Source organism: Aspergillus costaricaensis (genome assembly GCF_003184835.1).
Source record: "Aspergillus costaricaensis CBS 115574 unplaced genomic scaffold BO79scaffold_1, whole genome shotgun sequence".
NCBI classification, from domain to species: domain Eukaryota; kingdom Fungi; phylum Ascomycota; class Eurotiomycetes; order Eurotiales; family Aspergillaceae; genus Aspergillus; species Aspergillus costaricensis.
In genome coordinates, this window is record NW_020291801.1 from 671,017 (window position 1) to 681,036 (window position 10,020).

General features: G+C 52.4%; 3 protein-coding genes across 3 annotated transcripts; 2 read left to right on the forward strand and 1 right to left on the reverse strand.

Annotated features, from left to right (window-relative positions):
• Positions 1–73: 73 nt before the first annotated feature.
• Positions 74–1,543, forward strand: BO79DRAFT_184619 (NAD(+) diphosphatase; the record flags this gene model as incomplete). Its single annotated transcript, XM_025680342.1, has 3 exons — positions 74–263; positions 320–766; positions 837–1,543. The coding sequence occupies exons 1-3, from the start codon at positions 164–166 to the stop codon at positions 1,541–1,543; spliced, it is 1,254 nt and encodes a 417-aa protein (XP_025545060.1). The 5' UTR covers positions 74–163.
• Positions 1,544–6,408: 4,865 nt separating this feature from the next.
• On the forward strand, positions 6,409–8,503 carry BO79DRAFT_261228 (putative flavin dependent monooxygenase; the record flags this gene model as incomplete). Its single annotated transcript, XM_025686466.1, has 3 exons — positions 6,409–6,527; positions 6,798–6,971; positions 7,025–8,503. 3 exons carry the CDS (start codon positions 6,409–6,411, stop codon positions 8,427–8,429), a joined length of 1,698 nt encoding a protein of 565 aa, XP_025545061.1. The 3' UTR covers positions 8,430–8,503.
• A 75-nt stretch (positions 8,504–8,578) lies between these two features.
• Positions 8,579–9,497, reverse strand: BO79DRAFT_234025 (HD domain-containing protein; the record flags this gene model as incomplete). The annotated part of the gene is made up of 3 exons (XM_025684329.1): positions 9,208–9,497; positions 8,743–9,109; positions 8,579–8,674 (listed from the first exon to the last, which is right to left on the reverse strand). Exons 1-3 carry the CDS (start codon positions 9,444–9,446, stop codon positions 8,579–8,581), a joined length of 702 nt encoding a protein of 233 aa, XP_025545062.1. The 5' UTR covers positions 9,447–9,497.
• Positions 9,498–10,020: the final 523 nt, after the last annotated feature.

Here is a 10,020-nt window from a genome sequence, read left to right on the forward strand (position 1 = left end):
CGGAGCCATGAGGAGGCCCAATTCTGCATCATCGCCTTGCTTTTTTTCTCCTGAACTTTCCCCGGTGGATATACAGCATTGTAATCATTCATATCCTATTCCTATCCCTCTAGTCCTTCTCCCTACACTCCATTCTCCCCACCATCGCCGTATTCTTTAGTGCATGATGAGCAACGATTCCCAGCTCCCCAACCCCCCGCATATACAAGCCGACTCCATGCTGGCCCGGCGGTTCGGAAAGGAGACTGTGAACTATTTCTCCAGTATGTCCTAAACCTCCCCTGAATCCCTTTACGACCAGCTATTTACCATTGCCCAGGCTCCCCATTGAACCGTCTGTCATTCCTCCGCGGAGACCATGCCTTCCTCTCCGCCGCACTCAAGCACCCCTCCACGCGCTTCGTCCTCATGAAGGACCTCGCGCCACTGACCAAATCCCCCGCGGAGCCCTACTACGCCAAATACGACGAGATCCGCAAAATGGTCCCCGAGACCATCTACGACAAGTCCGAAGAGGACATCATCAAGGAGTACGACTCACGCAAAACCACCGCATCCCCAATCTTCCTCGGTCTGGACGAGACCCAAAAACAGGACGGTCTCGTCTGGAAGATCTACACCGGAACGCCCTACTTCGCATTGGACGTGACCCCTCGCCACTCCGAAGAACAGCAAGCCAACTCCAGAGCCGTGATCGCCGACATGGAAGCCAAGGGTCTGACCTTCCTCCAGGGCAGAACCATCATGTCATTCCCCGCCAGTGAAGGTACGTACCTAACCCTACCACTCATACACAACAACAACCATCACTAACAGACACCCCCAACCCTGCACAGCCGCCATCTACGCGCAAGCCCGCGCCTTAATAGACTGGAACACGCGCAACACCTTCTGCGGCACCTGCGGTCACCCCACGATCTCCGTAAACAGCGGGACCAAACGCGCCTGTCCACCCAGCGACGCCGCCCTCGTCGAGCAAGGCAAACCCGCCACCCGACCCCCCTGCAACACTCGCACCACGATATCGAACCTCTCCTTCCCTCGCACCGATCCCACCATCATCGTGGCCGTCGTCTCCGCTGACGCCAAACGCATCCTGCTCGGCCGCTCGAAGCGCTTCCCTCCCAACTGGTACTCCACCCTAGCGGGCTTCATCGAGCCCGCCGAGTCCGTCGAAGACGCTGTCCGCCGCGAAGTGTGGGAAGAAGCCGGTGTGACGTTGTCGCGCGTCGTGATCCACTCGTCGCAGCCGTGGCCGTACCCGGCGAACTTGATGATCGGGGCTATTGCGCAAGTGAGTGATCCGGCGCATGAGAAGATCAACCTCGAGCATGATCCTGAGCTCGAGGATGCGAGGTGGTTTGAGTTTGCCGAGGTCGAGGAGGCGCTGAGGACGGGAACGAGTGTTTTGGGGTCTGGGCCGGGGCCTGAGTATAAGGAGGGGGCGTTGAGGTTGCCCCCGGCTACGGCTATTGCGAATCAGCTTATTCGGGCGGCGATTAATTTGGAGTTTTTGGGTGGGGAGAATGGGCCGAAGATGTGAGGGGGGCCTAGATGATAGAATCCTAGAAGTTGGGGGTGGAGTAGAGGTGTGGGGTTGGGGATAGCGTTCTTGGTGGGTTGGTGTTTTGTTCTTTGCTTTATTGTTATCGCCTTTGTATGGGTTATGAAGACACGGACGGTATGCTTGTATAGACGTGTAGAGCAAGCATCCTGCGGGTAAGATGCAAGGATGCTTTGAATAGAGACAATTGCTCTAACTATATGCTTGTGAAAGTTACCATGATTGCTAGAAACATTCCCACACATATGCCACGTAACATCAATCCAAACACCCATACATACACTCGTAAATCATCTAGATCTACTACACTGCAAACACAACTCCAAGCCCTATGCATAAACCGCAGGTAGAAATCAGAAGTTCGCATACACCGTCCCATCCCTCAACTCATGTATATCCTCCTTCCTGCTCGGCGACCCAACCTCGGCATATCTCCTTCCATCGCGCAACTCATGGATGGTAATCCGACGATGGGATTTCCGCCTCCGGGAGCCGGAGCCGGAGCCCCGACTTGACGAGAACGAGGAGTCCGCGCGTCCATCAACGTTGTTCACGCTGCCCGAATCACTGAATCCACCGGTACTGTAGGGGGTGGCCTCGCGACTTTCCTGCTCTATCGAGGCTTGTAATTGGTAGTCGGCTACCATGGCCATGCCGTCTTCGTGATACCATTGGCGCAAGTCCGTGGCGTAGGTTTGCTCTTCCGCGCCGTATTCGACAGGTGGGCCGTCGATTTGGGCTTCGTTAGGGCCGTTGAAGACGGCCCAGGCGCTGCTGTCGACGCTGGATAGGGTGATGGAGTGCTTGAAGCTTTTGACTTTGAAGTTTCGGAGGAGGATGGCGTCGCCTTCTTCTAAGGTTGGGAGGGCGGTTTTGTAGGGTCGGAAGATCTGGGCGTACAGGATTGTGCCGGCGAGGGATGGGTCGGTCACACCGAAGGTCAGTATGTAGTCCTTTCTGCCTGTAGTTGAGCGGATCGCGGGTCGAGTTTCGGATACGATTGAGATGGTGTCTGTCAGTGCGTTGTAGTGGTCGATGAGGGTGGCGAGGGGCGCGAAGTAGGAGTAATTGCTGCGCAGGCCCGGGTAGTTGCGGTTGAGGTCGAGAAGGTGTTTGCGATCATGGCCGACGAGTAGGACTTCGTCTTCGCTATGAGTTGTGTGGGCTCCCTTGTCGTCGTCCGAAATTGCCCGTTCTTCGGGTGCGGGAGAGATCGACTCTGCTTCAGACTGGGCGTCTTCGTCTTGCGGGAGAGTTTCTGTCACCACCGTCGCTGTTGTTTCTGTAACTACCTCAACGGTGGGCTGTGGTTCGTCTTCCACCTGGAAATCTGACCTTTCCTGGGTAGGCTCAGGGGTTGGCAGGGCTGCATCCACCGGTAAGACAGGGACAGAAGGAATGTCCACTCCATTAATTTGAGATGACCCTGGAGTCACCAGCTGGTTCTGTGGGAGAATTGGCATCTTGGGAACATGGGCAGCCGAGTCAGGAAGGCCCAAGCTTTGAGAAGCACCATCTAGCGACAGGCTAGGGTCAATGTGCTGGGCTTGTTCTGGCACGCCTGCATCCTCACCATCCTGTATCTGCTCGTGGGAGGTATGTGCCTCCTGTTGTTCACTACTAATTTCTGTCGGAAAAGTGCCCGCGTTGAAAAGCTCGGGATCGATCGGAGGTTCGGGATACTGTAGTATGGGTTCAGTACTGGTCCCATCCTGTTGAGCGATATGGATAGTTTCTTGAGCATATGCGATCTCCCCGGGATGTGCCTCGTGTGATATGACTTCTGTCATCCCTAATTCCCCATGTTCGGCGTGGTAACCAGGGTGTTCGTCGATATCGATGCTTTGCTCGGCGCCATCGGATGGAGCCCTAAGGACAGCACCCTCTGTGGATTCTTCATGACCTTCTGCAAGATAATCCGGTTCTTCTGTTGCCTCATCGTCTATGTGCACCACCTCTGGCTCTTTAGCATCAGCTGGCTCCTCGAGAGGTTCCTGTTGTACGTCTTCTCCATGAGCATCCAAGTAGTGAGCCTTCTCGTCGCCGACTGTTTCGTCACGGGATTGTTCATCGTTATTCTGATCATCATCGGTTTGTAGGTCGTGCATCTCTTCATCCTGGACCGATTCGGCTTCCATGGCCTTGACATCAGCATCTTCAGTGTCCCGCTGTACCTCATCCATATCCACATCTCCTTCGCTCTCGTGTCCGTGATCTACCTGCTCTACGCCGATTGCCTCGTCATCACCGTGCGGCTCCATTGTTGGTTTATGAGCCGCCTGCAGTTCGTCGGAATGTAATCCTTCACTCCTCTCGATTTCGCGGCTCTGGCGAATCAAGTCGACCTCTACCGGCTCGACCTCTCGCTCCTGGGCTTCTTGGTTATCTCGCACAAACCATTCGCCACCCTCTTCGCCGTCTTCATCACTATAGTCCTCCCCGTCCGCGTCATCAACCTCCTCGCTCTCATATTCTTCGTATTCGCCTGGCTCCGATGTCCCATAGCTGGATGCTTCATCCGCAGATGGGGATACGTCGGGTTCCCGAGTATATTGGGCTGTCGGTGCTGTAGTGGGCTGCCTTGGTACGCTCGGCGAAAGCTCCTCGTCGCTATCGCTATCGAGCACAATAACCTCTGGTTCGGCCTTCTTGATGGGATGAGGCGATTCAGCCTCTGGTTCATCTTCTTGTGACTCGAGTTCAGAGTCCACACGATCGTCATATCCGTCCTCATCATAGTCATCCTCCAACTCTCCAGATTCAGGTTCCTCATCAGAAATTTCCTCCTCCTCATCAAGTTCTTCTTCCTCGCCATCTTCGAGGTAATACCCATATTCTCTCCTGACGGTACCATGAGGTTTCTCCGGTGATTCTGCTTCACTCTCGGAAATAAGTTCGATGTCATGTCTTGCTCTGGAGTCGGGCTGCTCGTCTTCTTCTGAAACGTATTCTTCGCTCAATGCCTCTGGGCGAGCGTCCTTGATGACTGAGCTTTGACTAGCGCTCTCGTATTCGTGGTCTTCGCCTTCTAAGTCGTGCTGTGTCGTTTCCATTACGCTGCGGTAAATTCCTTTCTCCTCCGCAACCATGCTGGAATCCGCCCGTGCTTCAAATTGCCCAAGTGCTTCGAGCCGTTCCTCGTCCTCTTCCACCTTGGCCCGTTCTTCTTCGTGTGGCATTGAGCCTTCAGTATCTCCACCTTCAATACCGAAAGTGAAAGCGGTATGCGGAGTCGCTGTTTGAAGAAAAGACAAAGACGGCGTAGTATCTGGAGCATGCGTAGCCTCTGAAACTTGTGCCCCTGCATTGACCATTCCGTGTAACGAAACAGCATGGCCAACTTCAGGCTCAGAGTCCACTTCGCGCATCTGTGAAACTGGTTCGGAAAAAGTGGTAGCTTCCTCGTGAACCATTGTTGTTACATGCTCATCAGATTTCCTGATAATAGTCTCTGGTGGCATCTCTGATATAGCCTCAAGTGCCAAATCGGCGGCATCCTGGTTGACAGTTGTTGGTGGAGTAGACTGAGTTTGGCCGGTAGTTGACACGGCTCCGAAATACCCAAAAGGGCTATTTGATGTGCTAACCAAGGGTGAAGGAACAGGAAGACCGGGAGAGGGGATAGGGTGAAGGCGCGGAGTATCTATTGGCAGATGACCAGCGAAGGTGGGAATGCCATGCCTTCGCGGACTTGGAGCCTCGGTCCTCGATACAATGCCAGGCACAAGAAATTCCGCATCGGATCTTGATTCGTTCAACTTCTTCTCTGTAGTGGACTCAGGTGTCACTTGCTCGGACTCGGTGGCGGTACCTTCAGCTTGCGCGCCATCGGGCGGCCCCTCCGATACTGGCTCATCGTCGCGAGTTTCAGATGGCTCTGGGGACTGTTTGGTATCCTCCGCATCATCCTCGCCAATCTCAGCTTTCAGCCATTCCTCGTCGTCAAACATAGCCGTCCAATCTCCAGGAATGTCGATATCTTCGGGGCTCGCAGGTTCATCGACGAGACGCCAATCACTGCCGCGCATGCTAAACCTTGGTCGCTTCCTTCCTTTCCCCGGCACGAAGCCATCTTCTTCTGCGAATGGGTCGAATATGGAGCTCGAAAGGTGGCCCAGCGATGTGCGCGATCGCTCGACAAAAGCCGGTGACTGCCATGCTTGTAGACTAGCGCTGTGACTCGTCCCATCTGGGCGAGGGTATCCGTTGGCAGGAGGGGTGGATGGTGCCTCTTCAATCACATTGTCGATAGTGGGCGGCGGAGATGATGGGCGGTCTACTTGCACAGTGGAGAGATGTTGAGAAGAACGCCAGATCTAACACTGGTAAGCACTGGACTGTAACTGATCACTACTAGCTGAGCCCGAAAAAGTACCTCAATGGAAACGCCGTCATCATAAATGATGTCCCACGCGATGCATCTCCCTGGCGTCTGATTGGATACCCCATTGTCCACAAATCTCGATCCCGCCAGTCTAATGTAGACAGTATCGCCAATTCCGACGTGCGACTTGGCTACTTCTTCCGCGACCAGCCCATGGAAGACCACCTTGACCTGTCCATTCGTGCGTCGAAGGCGAAAGTCCGGCTCCGCGAGCAAGAGACTGAGAGAACGAGTTGATGATGAGTAGGGCCATAGCAAGGTCACCACGGCGTGGATAGAGCTGTCCGAAAGATTCTCGAGCTCCGGGGCGAGCTTCGCGATAGGGATCGGGGTCGTCGACCGTAGAGGTTCGGAGACCGGAGGTTGCTGTTCGTGAGCGTTCATCGCTGCAAGCGCTTAATGAACAAGTAATATCCGCATTTCCAGTCCTTTATTATAGGCCTTGCATGTTCCGGGCGGGATGGCGTCTGCACGAAGCAACACTATTGTTGTTGTTGTTGGCCGATCGGATATTGGAAGACGCGCGGGAGAATTGAAGATGGAAAGATGCGGAGGTGAGCCCAGATTCCCCCCGTATCGGTGCGTAATATTACCCGTGCTTTTCTCCGCGGAGTTCGATGTTTAGCGGGTAATCTACGTCATGGTCGGTACGCCCTTTATCTCGTTGGGCATCTCCGCCTATTTGCGATCGCACAAGATTTTAAGAGTAGAGATCCTAATTTTAAGCTCTGATATAGCGTAGATAGCTACTATTTTCCTGATCGGTATAATCAGCAGCTAGGGAAATGCCGAAGAGCACGGCATCCATCGCGAGAGTGATGCAATCGTCATCTGCTGGCTAATTACTAGGGATGAGCTTATCGGCTCGCCTCCGATAGCCCCTCGGACTCAAGGACGAGACATACTAATCATCCTTCCAACTCTCACTGTCTGCTCGGAGCTTGCCTCAGTAATGACACTTTCAACCCCAATTCGTCGTATAGCTGTCATCGGAGCTGGACCGTCGGGTCTTGCTGCGGTCAAGTAGGGAAGCACCTGAGTGTATCATAGTCTTAAGTCACTAACGAGCCCCGCAGGTACCTTCTTGCTGAGAAATGCTTCGAGCGGGTTGATGTCTTCGAGAAAAGAAGCTCTGCAGGCGGAGTCTGGAATTACTGCCCGGGGACCCTGAAGGAGAAATTGACCACTCCAGTGCCACAACTGGATCCGAACCAACCGCTCGAAGAGCCATTATGGTACCCGACTGGAGGCAACGACCGGTCTCGAGAGCCAGTCTTTGTCTCCCCGCTGTATAAGACACTGGACACTAACATCCCCAAAGAGATGATGGGATTTAATGACAAATCTTTTGAGCCGGACTCACAGGTGTTTCCGAAGCACTCGGCCGTAAAGAAATATCTGGATGAGTATGCCGAAGACATCAAAAATGTCATACAGTTCGAGACGCAGGTGGTAGATGTGCGGAGGACGGAAGGCGCTCTCCATGCTTGGTCTCTCACAACCAAAAACCTCCGTGAAGGGGTCGAGAGAACGCACTCATACGATGCTGTAGTGGTTGCTAGTGGCCACTTCGACGTTCCATATACCCCTGATATTCCTGGAATCCAAAACTGGAATACGGCATATCCAAAGGTGATCTCTCATTCGAGGCTCTTTGATTCGGCAGAGTCGTTCCGAGACAAGAAGGTCATTATTGTAGGAACTTCGGCATCTGGACTAGATATTGGCAATCAGATCAACGAAGTGTCCAGGGGGAAATTGCTGGTATCTCAACGAACAGAGACCCCTCTGGCATCTACTGCTTCGGATAAAATCTATCTTCCACAAATAGTGGAATTCTTACCGCCTCATACACACAATAGAGCAGTCCGGTTTGAGAACGGCCACATCGAGCAGGACATTGATGCCATCGTCTTCTGCACTGGCTATCTCTACTCCTTCCCTTTTCTCTCATCATTGAACCCACCTCTGATCACCGATGGCCGTCGCACTCTGAATGTGTACCAACACCTGTTTTACATCTACGACACATCTCTGGTCTTACCTGCACTTCCACAGAGGGTAATTCCGCTCCCACTTTCGGAGAACCAGGCGGCGGTGTTCGCCCGTGTTTGGTCGGGAAGGCTCAGCCTTCCATCAAAGGAGGAGATGAAAGCTTGGGAGGAAGCAAACATTGCCCGAAAGGGCAACGGGACATCATTTCATTTGCTACCTTTTCCGCAGGATGCGGACTACCACAACTTCTTGCATGACTGGGCGGCGACGGCGCCACCCCGGCAAGGTCTTGACAATAACGGTGCTGGGAAGCTGTGTAGTTATTGTGGTGAGAGGCAAAGGTGGATACGGCAAAGAATGTCTGATATCAAGCGGGTATTTGCAGAGAAGGGCGAGGAGCGAAGCTCTATCAAGAGCCTAGAGCAACTTGGCTTCGACTATGACAAGTGGAAGGGGCAGGAGGGATCTCGAGACGCTCGATTGTGATAGAGTATACAATCATATGATAGATACGAGTCTGCATTAATAGACGTCAAAGAAATTAATAGACAGTTTCTCTAACTCTTATCTATCGCAGCTACATGCATACTCTCTATGATCTAAATATGCAAAAGCACCATAAAGCAAAGCACCACCTAAATACCCACCATCATCGTCTCCTCATCCCACCACTTCTTAAAAATGGTCAACCTCTCCGTACGATCCCTAGCCATCTGCCTCCCAGAGCCAGTCTACATTCCACATTAGCACATACGCACATAAACGAAAATAACCAGAAGGTTCCAAAAAAAATACTTACCTTCATCATCCCCTCCAACTTCTCCAACTTATCATCAATATGCTCTCTCGAATTTTGCATACTAGCACCCGCCAACTTAGCGCCCGTAAAGGTAAACGTCCTACCAATCCCAATGGCTCCAATGGCATCAATACGATCCGCATCCTGCACGATAGCAAGTTCAGGATGTTGCTGTATAACAGACAGCACCTTCTTTGGGTCCTTGATCTCAGATGAGTACGAAACGTGATTGACCACCTCTTCGACCCTAGCTGCTAGGGCTGCTGAGGCTCCGGCTTGCTGCAACACCAGAGTCACTTTGGAGGTCTGCTGCTGACCCTCGATGACTGGTGGGGCGTATTTCTTGTCATTCACGTCGTGGAGAAGGCTTTTGTTGTTTTGTTAGAACAGATTGAATGTGGAATGGTAGTAAACGTAGTTTGCAGTGGGCTGGCTACGATAGTGGCTAAGATTTTGGTTACTTACGCGCTGAGGAGGACCACGGTAGGGTCATAAGTCTTCGTAGTGTTGTATTCTGCGGATAGAATGCGCTGGGATAGTGCCAGAACCCGAAGGATATGGTTAAAGTCATGCGATGCATCGTAGTTGCTCATGTGGTCTTGTACTGCTTCGGCGACGGAGAGGAATAGGTCGTCCCCGGCTGGGAGGAGATTTCCGTAGGGTGCTGCACGCGCTGATGCGAGGATTTTGTGCACTGACTCCATTGTTCCTGGTTGTGCTTTTCCACGAGGGATTGGAATTGAGGTTTGAATTGGTGTTGCGGTTGATGAGATAGCTAATTGACGCAAGTAGAAGTAATGGATAGGGTTGCTTTGGGGAGGAGGAATTTAGTTGGTAGAGAGAAATGGCTGCAAAAGCTTCCCCACATTCCTGATAAGTGCCCGGGAAGCAGTTATGCTTGCTTAGCCCTGCCGCTTTTCCCTTCTGCAGCTTTGGTAGCTTCTCCAGGACCCTTTCACCGACACAAATGCATAAAAGAATTGAGCATGTAATGATTCATTCATGCAGTTGAGCCCAATGCATATGTCCCATAGTTTAACCTATAAATCTCACTTCCACTCGCAATATGAGAAGCCCGAAGGGGAGTATTGTAGATGACATCCGCCATAGTGATGAAGCCATCTTTTCCACAGTCTCCTGGACGAGAGTAAAACACTGATCAATTTAGTATCTACTAAACACTCTCTCTTATGTATTTCTGTAACAATTGGAACAAAGAGGGATATAACAGCGGCGTTCCCCGAGGCTATGGGTGTTAATAGTCAATATCGGAAGTGA